General features: G+C 41.5%; 1 protein-coding gene across 7 annotated transcripts in view; it reads left to right on the top strand.

Moving 5' to 3' along the window:
* The window catches only part of NHSL1 (NHS like 1), a 208346-nt gene that overhangs the window by 44580 nt on the left and 148183 nt on the right, over positions 1 to 15583 (top strand). The window contains exon 1 of one of the 7 annotated variants that reach the window (XM_056566668.1): positions 9407 to 9774. The exons of the other annotated variants lie outside the window; for them this stretch is intronic. Coding sequence (XP_056422643.1) covers positions 9678 to 9774 — 97 coding nt within the window. The 5' untranslated portion in view covers positions 9407 to 9677. Of the gene's footprint in view, positions 1 to 9406; positions 9775 to 15583 lie in introns of those variants that run through there. 7 annotated transcript variants of the gene reach the window in all.

Raw genomic sequence — 15583 nt, 5'->3', positions numbered from 1 at the left:
AAAGGCCGCCGGATGCCTGATATATGTAAAAGAGGCCTTACAAGGGTAAAAAGCGTCCAAAGTCGAGTAGAAGTGAACACATTTATTGGCACTATGTACAAGTTTATTGGCACTCATTGGAGGGTCCTTTTAGAGAGGCCAATCATTGGGAGTGAACAGCCTTATGAATGATCACCGGATTGTTTATATGGCTGTTCACTTCCATCACTGTCAGCAGCAAGTCTTCATTTACATAGGGAGATGTGATGCCCTTAAACAATGATTTATAGGTCTGCAGTCTGCACAATCGATGCAGTCTTAAGAATATTAGGGTTTAAGTCTTAAAACATATAACTAATCAGCAATTACACTGTACATAATCACTTTACAAGCCCCAGATGTTTTCAAGTAAAATAAAACTGACACATAAAAAAAAAAAAAACTGAAAGTAGCACATGAGGGAAAAGGAGCTTGAAATATTAGGAATTTTAGAAGCATTATCTCTAGCAGGAAGAACAAACAATAGCTGGGGCAGTCAACCGGAAGTTTGTGGAGGATAGCAGCCGTGTACTGATTTCATCTATTTCTTCAAAGGAAGCCTCTCCAAGAACAATACAGCCAAACGAGTAAAGCATATAAGAGGGAGGTGCACAAGACATGTGAAGAAATCCCATATACTGCACATCTATTTAATGTTGTATACCTAATGAAGCAGCTAGACTGCAGGAATAATGTCTATTTTGTTGACTTTTTATGCATACCATGGTATTGGAATGGCACTGTGTAAAGAATACATTTACATCTGTCACCACCCACCAGTGGGTCTCCCCATGGGTGCATCTCTAGGGGTGCAGAAGTAGAAGTCTAATACAGGTCTTCCTGCTTACCGGGACCCAAATACTACTCTGCCACATGAAAAAAAACACCAGGTAGAGGTCTTGTTACAGATTTTGCATTGAGCAAAGAAGCTTTAAGTTACTCCCCTGTGGGCCACAATTTAATTTTCCAAAAAGCCACAAATGCCATCCAAAGCCAGTTTTATAGGAAGTCAACTAACTTACCAGGGAGCTTCAGAAGTGTTGGACAAAACACAAGCACAGGAAGCAAGTACATACCCCATACAAACATTCTCAGGATGAGTTTGAGAGCAAGGGTGCAAACACTGGAATTTCCCTTTACTGAACTCTACTATATTATGGGATAACCAATTTCCATACACGTTATGAGTAGATAGACATTGCAGCATATCGCTTTCTGTTAACCAGAGCAGAATAAAAAATAGAGATTAATTCTCTGAAGGATTATGTTTTCCTGGGGTCTGCCCAGATGGATTGTTTGCTACCTATATCTGTTTTATGTAATGTTTTGTATTTAGTACTGAAAACACGACTCATGAGGCCTGTATTCTTATTGGTTTCTACCAGTGCTGTGGAGTCGGAGTCGAGGAGTCGGAATGTTTATCTACCGACTCCTCAGCCCTGGTTTCTACTGACTATGACTGAATAAAGGAAAACTATTTAACTTTTTTTGTTCTAATAAAACTTTCCTATGTTACTTAGCATGTTATCCCCTATTCAGAAGATACAGAATAACTGTGAATTTGTGAGGGGTTTGACTTCTGGGATACCCGCTAATCCGTGCTAAAATGTCAACCACAATGACTGGAGCACATGTGCAACCATCATTCCATGTTATGTCTATAGGGTTTCTGAACATTGCTGAGTACTCAGCAGTGCATGGAAGCTCCATAGAGGATGAATGAATCGCTGGCTGTGCACATGTGGAGCGCTTCCCTCATTATGGGGACAAATTTTCCCCAGAATCTGGAAAAAATTGGAAAAAAACATTTGCTCATCAACAGATCATTGGGATTATGCATCCTTAAAAATCATGGTTTGTTGCCATCTTCCCATCTTCCCATGCAAACAGGTATGTGCTGCCATTACTGATGAAAGTGAATGGTCACCCGAATAATCCAGCATTGACTATAAGCCTGTCTAAAAGGCTCTTTATACGAGTATAGATTGTCTTGAACATCATTGGCGCTCACATCAGGCAGTCATCTGCCCATCTTATATAGACCTAACCATAACTTGCTATTTAAACATAGACATGAGATTTCTAGATCTACTAAGGCTGGGTTCACATATATCAGGTGTCCGGCACAGTTTCCCTTTGGTGTGCACCGGAGGGAAACTGATGCTAGAACTGATCCCATTCCTTTAAATGAGACATTTCACAATCATCCAGTGTCTCAATTTTGACTCCGTATGGTTGTACACGCCAGACAGCACCGGACAGGGAAATGCTGGATCCAATACAACTGATGACTTATCATCAGTTGTGCCATCAGTTGCATCTAGATTTAGGCTGAGTTCACCTATGTCGGATGCCAGACATATGTGAACCCAGCCTAATAATCTTAAACCTTATAGTGATAGCGTAAATCTCCCTTGAGATCTCATATTAGGTTAAAAGAGAGAAAAGAAAGATCATAGAGGTTAGATTTCAAGCTAACTGGCGACATAGAGATAAGGGCTATTAGTTTTATCAGGCAGCCACCTATCCCCCTCTCCCCATAGATATAACATACCGTATATACTTGTGTATAATCGAGTTTTTCAGCACATTTTTATGCTGAAAAAGCCCCCCTTCGACTTATACTCGAACGAGGTGCCGCCGCCAGGCTGCTCTTTGCCTTCGGCGAAGAGGCACAGAAATAGATTTGGTAGGTCCGTAAACACCTCCTCCAATTACTTGCTCATCCACTCCATGCATTGTGCAGGGCCCTTTAATGTCACAGGGCCTTCAGGTAACAGACGCAGCAGATTTCCAGGCTGCCGTAGCCACCACACAGTACCATTTAATGAGTAAGGGGGTGAAAAGTTTTCTGAAAACGTTTGATTTAAAAATATGAATATGGTACAACACGAGTTTTACGTTTGGGCCAGCTGCATAGGCTGTGTCAGGGCATGATGAGCGTTATATTTAGTAACTGATTGCCCAGCATGCCTTGATACAGCCTATAGCTCTGTAGGTGACCCAAAACTACAACCACCAGCATGTTGCTCCATAACCTATTCTGTAATACTATATAGTGCAACATGTTGGGAGTTGTAGTATTGGGTCAGCTGCAGAGCCATAGACTGTATAAGGGCATGCTGGGCATTGTAGTTAGTAACTGCAACACCCAGAATGCCCTGATATAGCCTATGGCAGCATTTCCCACCCTAGGCTTATACTCGAGTCAATAGGTTTTCCCATTTTTTTGTGGTGAAATTTGGTGCCTCGGTTTATATTGAGGTCGGCATATACGTATATACTTTACATATTCTTCTGAAGATACAGCGGCTGCCACTCTACATCTTAGAAGGTTTTAATTGCTTTAAGGATTGAAGATGTACATGTAAAGGTAAAAATAAGACTGAAAAAAAACCTTATTCTGCTGTGATATGCACACTGTAAAATTATATCTGTAAACAAAATAAAAGTCAGTCTGAACTTTGTCATTTTACATCACAAAATTGTCCTGATGAAAAACAGAAGCAAACTGGTTTCAGTTATTTATATAGAACAGGGGGATTTTCAGGTCAACATGTATTTTAGTTGTGTTTGTTTAGTTCCAATGATTTGTATGTTAATTCTCTTTTACACAGTTATGATAGTAAGGCCTATATGTACACAGGGGGCATATTGCTGTATTATCTATGCCTGAGTGTATGTTTGTCTAGACAGCACATGGCAGCATATCTGAAACAGGTTGGCAGACCACACAGCTTCAGGGTTCTTCTAATGTCTTAGTCTGCTTTTGTTATGTGATACAATTTACATTTACATTCCAGCGTACTATAAGAAGTAAATATTAACCTGCAGACAGAACAGACTGTGATGTCTCTCGTCTTCTTGTTAAACTATTAGCTGCCGTCCTAAAACTAGCTGGTAATCTGCTTGGGTTTTCAGATAATCTTGTAACTATCCAATCTGACCTCACTTTCCACAGGCTATAGCGGATATTTGTACTGTTGTTCATCTCTTAGGTCCAGGACCTGGATAAATACAGTATATACAGGACTTATTTTACCTGTCTTAAAGGGGTATTCCACTGGCCAGCGTTCAGATGTAAATGCTCTGAACACTGTATTAGCGCTGTGGGGGTAGGCCACTCCCCTGACCATGACTTCACGAGGGGAGTGGCCGACCCCCGCAGCGCGAAAACAGTGTTCGGAGCATTTTCTTACACTTACTTACATTAGATTAAAGTTGGCTGATTTCAGCAGGGCTGGTTGACTGTCCAGTGTATTGGTGGAAAATGCTATTATATCTGGGTCAGTCCCGATGAAGAGCTGCTGTTACGCAAATTGCTGAAAAAGCTAGTTCCAACTACGATAGAAAGGTGTTACAACACACAAGTGTATTGCAGCTTGCTGCGTATGGACCTGCATAGGCACAAACTGGTCAGGACAGCCATGTCTAGTTCTTATAGTAGACACATGAGTACCAGAACTGGACCATGGAGCAATACAAGAAGCTGGCCTTGTCTTATGAATATCATTTTCTTGTACATCATTGGATGGCCAGATGCCATGACGTGGATGTTACTTTGACACACACTATACCAATACACTGTTGCATACAAAGTGCACCCGTTGATGACTACAGTAATGATCAATGTCAGGATATTGTACCCTGACACACTTTAAAACCTGTTAAGGAATGACACAGAGTTCAATGTGGTGAACATGTTATCCAGACCTCAATCTGGTCAAGCATCCGTGGGATGTTCTTGAAAAACAAGTCTGGTCTATGGGGCCCAACCTCACAACTTACAGGACTTAGAGGATCTGCCGCTAACATCCTGTTGCCAGATAACAGAACACCTTAAGGTATCCTACAGAGTCCATCCCTGTATGGGTCAAAGCTGTTTTGTCGCATGCAAGGGTGTTATCTACTCAATATTAGGCAGGTTGTTTTATTCTTATGACCAATTGGTGTGTATCCTAGTGGCTACAGTGTGGCCTAAGGACAATGTCAGGAAATTCTGTTGACAGCTGTCATACTGGATATACTGTAAAGAGATGTAATGTAGCACTCTTGCCGCGGTGAACCTGTTCTTCATGTCCTGGATGTCCTGTGCTGTTGTGCGATGCTAAAATAAAGGCTTCTTTATTCATCTACCGGAGGGTGAGTGCTACATTGCCATTTCTCTTTACTGTATATTGGATTGCTTTTCTCAACGTTGGCACCGCAGACCTCTCGGGTGCTCCCATTTATTACGGCCACATAACGAATTGAAAGCATGCGACTGGTCTTGTACCAGGCTGTTTGCTTCTCTATATGAACAGCTTTCAGACTGGAATATGTTTTATTTTATTTTTCAAGCCATTCCCTGACCCTGCTCAATTTTTCAAAGGGGACTGAAACCCCATAATACTAGATCTTTTTTACCTGGTAAAATTCTCCAGTGCAGACCTATGAGAATAATAAACAATACAGGAAGAGATATCTGCATCCGGCTGATGACAAGACACTGTGTGTGACAAGACAATCTCTGGTTTGTATGAGGCTGCGCCTGTTATAAATACATATTGTGTCGTAATGCACACGTCTTCTAGCACACAAAAGCTTATTGTTGTAAGTGTATGGCTGGCAGCGGCAGAACAGGTCTGTGATGTAATCTGCCTTATCGCTTGGTTCCACCCTCTAATCACAGGTGTTAAACATATGTAGGCAGCAAGCACAGTATAGAACTGGAAGTACAGCAGCTGCTCCGTCAGGTTACATAACATATTATTCTGATCTGCCTGTCACGATTACATAGTGAGGAGTGATTTAGACAGTATAAATCTTCATGTTAAAGGGGTATTCCCGTTTCAGAAAATTGTATTAAAATAGCACTACACAGTACAATAGTGAATAAGTGTGAAAAAAGTTGAACATTGTTTGTGCAAACCACAGTAAAGTTTAAAAAAAATTAGCAAAATGGTGCATGCACAAAGTTTTTTTTTAAAGGGGTTATCCAGGGAAAAACTTTTTTTTATATATCAACTGGCTCCAGAAAGTTTAACAGATTTGTAAATTACTTCCATTAAAAAATCTTAATCCTTTCAGTACTTATGAGCTTCTGAAGTTAAGGTTGTTCTTTTCTGTCTAAGTGCTCTCTGTTGACACGTGTCTCGGAAACCACCCAGTTTAGAAGCAAATCCCCATAGCAAACCTCTTCTAAACTGGGAGGTTCCCGAGACACGTGTCATCAGAGAGCACTTAGACAGAAAAGAACAACCTTAACTTCAGAAGCTCATAAGTACTGAAAGGATTAAGATTTTTTTTATAGAAGTGATTTACAAATCTGTAAATCTGTATTTGGGTATCTTTTTAACTTTTTAAATCCCGAAAACTGGCATGCAAGCCTTGATTAATTTCCCCCCATAGTTTCCTTATCCATTAAACAATCCTATGTTACAGCACATGCGAAAATACATGTAGTTGGGATTATAAAGCTGATGGAAGGCACTGTTCACTACAGTTTTGCCAGTCTTGCAGAAAGTTGTGTGAAGTCATGATGTAGCCCGGGACTAATACTTTTACAGCTTTTTAATCATTTTCTTCATATTTCCACAATTTTACTGGGGTCCTGGCTCCCGATGTTTATAACACACTCTAACCAAGATATAGCTATAAAACCATACTTTAGCGTCTACCGTTATTATATATGGAAGTTTTGGCAGAGGATTTAGTCTTAAAAAACCATGACTAAATCCTCCAGAAGGAAATTGACAGGCAAGAATAGGCTATTTATTAGCTTTTTCCTATACTATATGTTAAATTACAATAAATGCTAAGCTATAAAGAATGCTAGAAATAGCATTGATATTATGTAATGTTCACCATTAAATTCCCATCATGAAATAACATTGGTAAAAATCCATTCTTTCTGCCCAAGCAAAGAAATATATATTTCATTGTAAAACAAATGAGTTCATCTGCAGCTCGGCTCCTCTAAATATTTCTGCAGCAACAGAATGCTTCTCATTGGTATGCTTCTTAATTTAAACCATTCCGAAACCCAGACAGCGTGGCTCTGTCGCCATGGTAACATTGCCTATATTGAAGGGGCACCACTAACACAGCCAAGGGACTGTTTCGCGGCATTTGTGTCAATCTGGCATTAACCCCTTGGGTGCTTTAAACTATTACTTAGTACAGTATATTTGTGAAACAGCCTGCTGAAAAAAAAAGAAGTTTTTTTTTAAAGATGCAACCTGAAACGTGTTAGCTAAAAAAAAATAAAAAATAAAAAAGGAAATCACACATTTAGGGGAGAACTATGCAATCCAGCATTATGAAACTAAAATTACCGGATGGGAGTTGTAGTGTAAGTGTTTGTAGAAGAATGCTTTAAGGATGTGTCACATGGGTGTATGTACTGTACATAAATCATGTTTGTCTTTGCCTACTTTGGCAACACTTTCCGAGATACTATAAACATGGCCAGTAGAGTGCCCCACAAAAGCAGGAACACCTGTATAATCATGTAAATGAAATAAGTCCTATGATCTGGCACCAAGATGTAGAAGCAGATTCTGTAAGTCCTATAAATTGTGAGATTGGGCCTTTATGGATCGGACTTGTTTTATCAGAACATCCCACAGATCCTTGATAGGACTGAAGTTGGGTAATTTGGAGGCCATGTCAACACCTTGAACTCTTTGTCATGTTGCTCAAATTAATCTTGAACAGTATTTGTGGTTTGGCTGGGACAGTATCCTGCTAAATCACGTCATTGTGAGGACCAAGGTTTCCCAGCAGAACATTGTCCAAAGCCTTACACTGCCTTACCAGCTTGGTTTCTTCACATCGAGCAACATGGTGTGGTACATGCATCTGTCAAAGAAAACCTGATTCATCAGACCAGGCCAGCTTTTCCATTGGTTTAGTTCCGATGCTCACAAGCTCATTGTGGGCATTAACTTCAGTGAAAATGGGTCAACATAGGCACTGTGACCTAGTTATGTTCTGAAACCTTGCTATCCAAGCCAACTTTTACTTGAAAGCATCAGTGAGCCATAGGGTCTCATGACCCTGTTGTCGGTTCACCAGTTATCCTCTATGGATCAGTTTTAATAGGTTCTCACCACTGCATATCAGAAACACCCGGCTGTTATCTTACCCAGTTGTCTAGCCATCACTATTTGGTCTGTCATAAAGTTTCTCAGTTTCTTGGACTTCTAATATTTTTTCTGCTTCTTACACAATTTTAAGAAGTGACACTTGCTGCCTGATATATCCCACCGCTTGTCTGGAGACAATCTCATGGGATCATCAACTGTATTCACTTTAGCCACGAGTGGATTTAATGTTATGACTGATTTAAAGGACATCTGCGATGATAACTTATCCCCTATCCACAGGATAGGGGATAAGTGTTTGATCGCAGGGGGGTCCGATCGATGTGACCCCCCACGATCTCCCAAACGGGCCCTGGCATTGTCGCTCTGTGAGAGCGGCTAATGTGCGTGGCGTCGACCTCAGTGAAGTCGACAGTACTCAAGTCCTCAGACAGTTCTCTACTCCTCTTTCTGTTGTCCATGCTTAGTGTGGCACACCCAGACACACAATGCAAAGACTAAGTGAACTTATCTCCTTTTTATCTGCTTTCAGGTGTGATTTTTATATTGTCCACACCTGTTACTTGCCCCAGGTGAGTTTAAAGGAGCATCACATGTTTGAAACAATCTTCTTTTTCCACAATTTTGAAAGGGTTCCAATAATTTTGTCCAGACCATTTTTGGTGTTTGGTGTGACATTATGTCCAATTTGCTTTTTATCCTCCCTTTTTTGGTTTAGTTCCAATACACACAAAGGGAATAAACATGTGTATAGCAGAACATGTGTTACTGCAATCCTTTTCTGTCAGAAATACTTCATTTTCTTGAAAAAATTCAGGGGTGCCAACATTTACGGCCATGACTGTACTTTCACCCTTTGGGGGTACAGTCGCGAAAAAGGTTGAGAACCACTGAACTAGAGCAGGGATATGAGAGTGAATTGCAATGATAACCATTGCCTAATAAGTGTGGGTCCCTAAAAGTTTACCTGTAACCTTTGCTTTAACCTTACTGAAAATATCTTCATATATTCTTATATTCTAATGACTATTGTTCCCTTTTCATTTGCAGAATATTAAAAACCTATCAAATTTGCATAGTAAAATGATTCCTGTTTCTCCGAAACTTATTCCAATCCATTCCAGCCCATAAAGAGTAATATTAAATAATCTTTCTGTCAGTTAATGACATCTCCAATGAAATCTCAGCCAATTTGCTTCAATCATTATGAGCAGAGATATTCACACAATGGAGCAATCAGCACTGAGTGGGATCGGACTGTTTCAATGAGGCGTCTTACCGGCAGTTCATTGGTATCAGGTCATACATGGCATTTATGCCTGTGTTGTTGTTATTTGTCTTTACTGTGCTTTAGAAATACATAGCAGATCTTTTCATTTTCTTGATTCCCATTCGTCTTAAAAGAAAAATACATTTGATCTTCTCCTCCTCCACCTCCCTAAGGAGAATCCACGCGTGCGGCTTTGTCCTGTTAGTGCAATCCTTATCCCTGCAGTTAGGGATCATTTTGGCACTTTGGGTAATTGTGGAGTGACACACTGGAAGCTTGGCATTAGCAGGGGCATAGGGATAATGCCAATGAAGGGACTATACTTCTGGAGAGCAAAGAAGAAAAAGCGAGCAAAGACAAAGCATGCCTCATCTGAGCTCCGTAGACCTCCCTTACAAGGTATTTCTTTATACTCTTTATGTCTTGTGTAAGGGTACGTTCCCACATGGCGTATTTTGCTGCATATTTGCTGCGTATTTGGTGCTGCGTATTTTCCTAACCATTGACTTCAACAGAGAAAATAAAATACGCAGCAGCAAATATGCAGCAAATATACCCTAATATTGTAAGGAACCAGGAAGGTACTGATGATAATTGTTACATTGCCCATTGCAATGTTACCAGGTATGGAATTCCTTAGTAATATCTCTTTGTGATTTAAAAAAAAAACAGTTCAGTATTGCTTAGAATAAACATCAAATGATATTGTACACATAGGCATCAGACCCCCCCCTATAATGTCTGTAACCATTACCTGAGAGTTCCATTTGTGAGAGTTCCTATCATTATTCAATTGAAGAACCCTACAGTCTCTCTCATAACCTTACACGATTGCCTAATTTACTCCTTAGGTCTGTGTTTCCCAACCAGGAGCCTCCAGCTGTTGCAAAACCACAACGCCCAGCATGCCTGGACAGCCTTCGTCTGTCCAGGCATGCAGGGAGTTGTAGTTTTGCATCAGCTGGAGGCCCCTAGTTGGCACACAATGCCTTAGATAGACTCTCGATTTGATTCCATAAAAAGGGTTTGTCCCATCTTGACAACTCCTTTCCATATGAACCATAGACATCACATAGGACATGGAGGGGTTAAATACAAAAGACCTTATGTGAGCCAGAATGAAGACACATTAAAAAGAACAACTTTGATGCACTTAATGACGCCAGTTATTACATGGTTAACGGTGTAGTTGGAATTTAATACTACATTTCCCCTGCAGGAATACTGCATATCAAGGAAAAGGCCTTGGAGCCTTTCCAGTATTAGGGTGCGTTCACACACTATTAGTGAGTTTCCCGCTGCAGGAAACCTGCTGCGAATTACACTACCATTGATTTGAATGGGTCCACAGACAGTCCGCAATAGTAGAGACAAGGAAGTAAGCGCTCCATAGAATAATATTGTTGGACCCATGGGGTTAAATATATATATTTTAGAACTGCTCACCCCGGGTGGTTGTGTAAGCACATACACAACAATGGGATAGGTATGTAGAAAAAGGTCGTCTGCTGCCCTCCGGAGTATAAGTGGTAGTAGGTACTTGGCTTCAAAGGAACCTGGCTCACGGCGCTGATCGACCAGACAGGAAGATATGCTTAAAAGAGGATTTATTGACCAGAATGCAACGCGTTTCGCTGCGCATGCGCAGCGAAACGCGTTGCATTCTGGTCAATAAATCCTCTTTTAAGTATATCTTCCTGTCTGGTCGATCAGCGCCGTGAGCCGGGTTCCTTTGAGTCCGCAATAGTGTCAGATTTGCGGACTGTCCGCAGAGCCATTTAAATCAATGGTAGCGTAACTCACAGTGGGTTTCCCGCAGCGGGAAACTCGCTGCTAGCTACTAGCATGTGAATGCACCTTTAACAGGTGTTCACCACAGTAGATAGGGACTTCCCCACAGTAGGTACTTTTTCCCAGTAGGTAGGTATCCCAATAGGTAAGATATTTTCCCTGAAAGTTGTGTAGGTCCTCCAGTAGGTAGGTAATTTCCCCCAGTAAGGCTATGTTGACATGGTAGAAAATCTGCCATTCTGCACAATTTGCACACAGCAAATTACAGCAGAATTGCGGAATTCCAGCAGAATTGCGGCGGAATTTAGGTGCCATTTCTGTGTTCTCTAAACACAGAATTCTGCTGAAATTAAGGCCAAATGGGTTCAATGAGATTCCGCCCGCAATTCCACAAAATTTAAAGACAGGTTTTAAATTTTGCTGAATGCAGAATTTCTGAAGCGGAATTCCGCATTGTGAATAGGACAGCGAAATGCCATTAAATGTAATGGGCTTTACATTTCTGCGGAACTCTTCGGCGGAATTCAGAACTGAAATTCCCCCATGTGAACATAGCCTTTACGTAGGAATCTTTCCCCACTAGCTAGCTTCTCCCCTTTCAGAAGGAAGATTTCTCCACTAAATTGATAGTGTCCCCCTAGTAGGTAGGTAGGTTCCCCATTAGGAAAGTAGATGCCAAAGTAGGTAGGTAGGTTCCCTCTAGATTTGAACCCATCCTAACTTATTGTCTGCCCTAAAATGAGCTGAGCTATCTGGCTGTTGTAACTCCTATTTTTAAAGGGGTATTCCATGCAAAAACTTTTTTTTTTATATATATCAACTGGCTCCAGAACAGATTTGTAAATTACTTCTATTAAAAAATCTTAATCCTTTCAGTACTTATGAGCTTCTGAAGTTAAGGTTGTTCTTTTCGGTCTAAGTGCTCTCTGATGACACCTGTCTCGGGAAACGCCCAGTTTAGAAGAGGCTTGCTATGGGGATTTGCTTCTAAACTGGGCGTTTCCCGAGACAGGTGTCATCAGAGAGCACTTAGACTGAAAAGAACAACCTTAACTTCAGAAGCTCATAAGTACTGAAAGGATTGCGATTTTTTTAATAGAAGTAATTACAAATCTGTTTAACTTTCTGGAGCCAGTTGATATATAAAAAAAAGTTTTTTCCTGGATAACTCCTTTAAGGTTTAAAATAAAGTGCCCCTTTGCCTTAGTGAGGCCCCCTTTAGGAATCAGTGTATGCAGTGACACCATTACGGTTAATACATTGAAGTTGGCTTTTTCTTGTTGTTATATAGTAAATGTAATAAAATAGGAGGTCCTACACACAAGCATTAATATAAAGGGTTTTAGGGGAGTAGTCTGTTTCTAAGCTTTTCGTTATGAAGCATTGCAATGGAGAATAGAGCTTACATAAAGATCGGTTCTGCTATTTATTCTTTTTTTTGGAAAGCTCCTTCCTGCAGTTGGAGTCATTCTGTTAATAGGGGTATATTAGGGAATGGCTGTTTATGCAATGGACTGATATATTAGTATAGGCCAACAGATGTGTACACTTTACGAAGTGTAAATAAATATACTTGGAGTATTAACTGCATGTACTGTATGCTTGAGATGATCGGGAGATTGCTTTGTGTATTTTGTGTTCCTGTATTTACTTTCGGTACAGGTTAACGGCGTGTTCCTGAAACATTATACCGCTTTAGACATGTGACAATGATTTCTTCTGTTTATATTGGCAGCGAGGCATCGATGGCTGGATCATACATCAAGCTATTTTGGCAAGATGTAGTCTTGGCTAAATCATTACAATTTCGTCACACAAGTACAATTTTATTTTTCCTCCAATTGTTTAGGGAACCTTTGTATAAATGTGACTTTCTCACATAGATTTGTGGAGAGCTGTCACAAAATACCTGTGGGTTTTACTGTCTAGGGGTTTCAATGGCTGGAACTGCCACCAATTCCACCTAGCACCTGAATGGTGGCTGTGCCCTTATTCTGTACATTGGCTGATGTGTACAGAATCTCTGCTGGCTCTCAGTATATGGAAACATATAGGGCAACATATAGTGTACACAGAAGACGTTGGCGTACATACCCTGTCATTAAGGCTACTGTCAGAATTTGTACCACCATACTGCAAGTTAGAGACCTGCAACGGGATTGGGATGCCACAGGTCCTGCAGGACCCAATAACAAACTTGTGGTAACAGATGGTAATGAAGTTGTTGCGGGTGGGAGGAACGCAGTGCCAGCTCTGAGGCAGACAGGCAGGTAACGTCCATCCAGCATCCTGACATCGTGTGCGCCTCCATACATCCGCCCCAACCCCCTCGCCTCTCCTGAGCGATCATGTCTGTCCGCCTCAGAGGAGTACTGCTTTTAGGGGCAACATGCTTCTCAGAGGAAGACAGGCATGATCGCTGGTGTCCTCTGCCTCATGACATTACAACTCTGTCTCCGCCCCTCCGCAAACGCTCGGGCTATAGAGGACAATGATGGCACTACTGACAGTCGGTGGGTGCTTGTGTGTCACCCCAGTAGTAAGTAGATTACATGAGGAGGAGGTTTGTTACAGTGTTTAACCCAAGAAGTAAGAAGATTACACGAGGAGGAGGTTATTACAGTGTGTCACCCCAGAAGTAAGGAGATTACATGAGAAGGAGGCTTGTTACAGTGTGTCATCCCACTAGTAAGGCGATACATGAGGAGGAGGATTTTACAGTGTGTCACCGCAATAGTAAAGAGATTACATGAGGATGCGGCTTGTTACAGTGTGTCACCCCAGTAGTAAAGAGATTACATGTAGTAAGGTAATTAGATGAGGAGGAGGGTTGTTACAGTGTGTCATCCCAGTAGTAAGGAGATTACATGAGGAGGCGGCTTGTTACAGTGTGTCACCCCAGTAGTAAAGAAATTACATGTAGTAAGGTAATTACATGAGGAGGAGGGTTGTTACAGTGTGTGTCCCCCAATAGTAAGGAGATTACATGAGGAGTAGGATTGTTACAGTGTGTCACCCCAGTAGTAAGGTGGGGCGTGTCAAAGGGTTGGCCAATGGGCAGGGTCAAGGGGTAGCAAAATAAACTTTTGCCTAGGGTGGCAAAAAACCTTGCACCAGCCCTGAACACACCCCTTGTGGGAGTGGGCGGTAAAGGTCAGAAATCCAGCGGGAGCAGGATTCAAAAACAGTTCTGCACAGTGCTCTACTGCAAGTCTGGAGCATACATAACCTAAAAGTTGCAGAACTTTTCATCAAACAGTTGGGGAACCTGCAAACTCTTATAAATATACAGTCTGTATACAGACGACAAAAGGTGCCCATACATCTCCAATAGCTGTCCGTTAGACCGCTTTCTCTCCCATTAACCCAATACACATGAACATTTGTTTGTTGAGTGTGGAGAAGTGAATCAAGCTGCTTATCACCCCAAAAAATAAAACTGACTAGCAGATGAAATCCAACATGCCCAATCCTTATCTTCCTGTCATCATATGTCGAGGGGAGATTTAAAAGATCTCCATACACATTAAAGGAGTACTCCGGAGCGCACTTTTTTCCTTTTATCCTGTCAGGGCTGCAAAATAAAAGAAAACACACTTTCTCTTACCTGCCAACGAGCCCCCGGAGCTCCGGTACACTCCGGTACAGGTGTTCGGTCCCCGGGCTGTATTCTTCTTACTTCCTGTTAGCCCGGCACGTCACACGGAGCTTCAGCCTATCACCGGCCGAGGCGGGACATCGCTGCGGCCGGTGATAGGCTGAAGCTCCGTGTGACGTGCCGGGCTAACAGGAAGTAAGAAGAATACAGCCCGGGGACCGAACACCTGTACCGGAGGGTACCGGAGCTCCGGGGGCTCGTTGGCAGGTAAGAGAAAGTGTGTTTTCTTTTATTTTGCAGCCCGGATGGGATAAAAGGAAAAAAGTGCGCGCTGGAGTACTCCTTTAAATGTTTGGCTGGTCCCTCCAAAGTTAGATGACTTTTAACTAATGTCTACAGAAGCTTTACTCCCAGGCTAGAATATTAGCCAACACCACCTCTTCTTGCATTGGCAAACCTTATTTCTGGTGCTTATTACTCATGGGGTATGGCGGAACTTCTGTGTGTTGCAGTCGGTCAGCGATTTACCATTGTAGGTTGGCAGGTGTACAGACTTTAAGTTACATAATCACACAGTACAAACATAGCATAGCAATACAAGTACAGCACTAAGCAATTCTAAAGGCACATACATACGGTACAATTTTGTGTGGTACTTTGCTTTCTTTCTATAAATGTAATATGAAGAAGCACGGCCTCATCAGCCCTGGGTTGGATCGGGGCTCTTATGAAGTGGCTCATTGTATTTTAGTTTGTACATAAATCCCTGTTTACTATTCAAGTTGTGTTTATTCATGTGGGGGTTTAGTTTTCTTCCTT

Source organism: Hyla sarda, chromosome 3, assembly GCF_029499605.1.
Source record: "Hyla sarda isolate aHylSar1 chromosome 3, aHylSar1.hap1, whole genome shotgun sequence".
NCBI classification, from domain to species: Eukaryota; Metazoa; Chordata; class Amphibia; order Anura; family Hylidae; genus Hyla; species Hyla sarda.
Note: the sequence above shows the minus strand (reverse complement) of the source record. Positions and strands in the feature narration are given on the sequence as shown.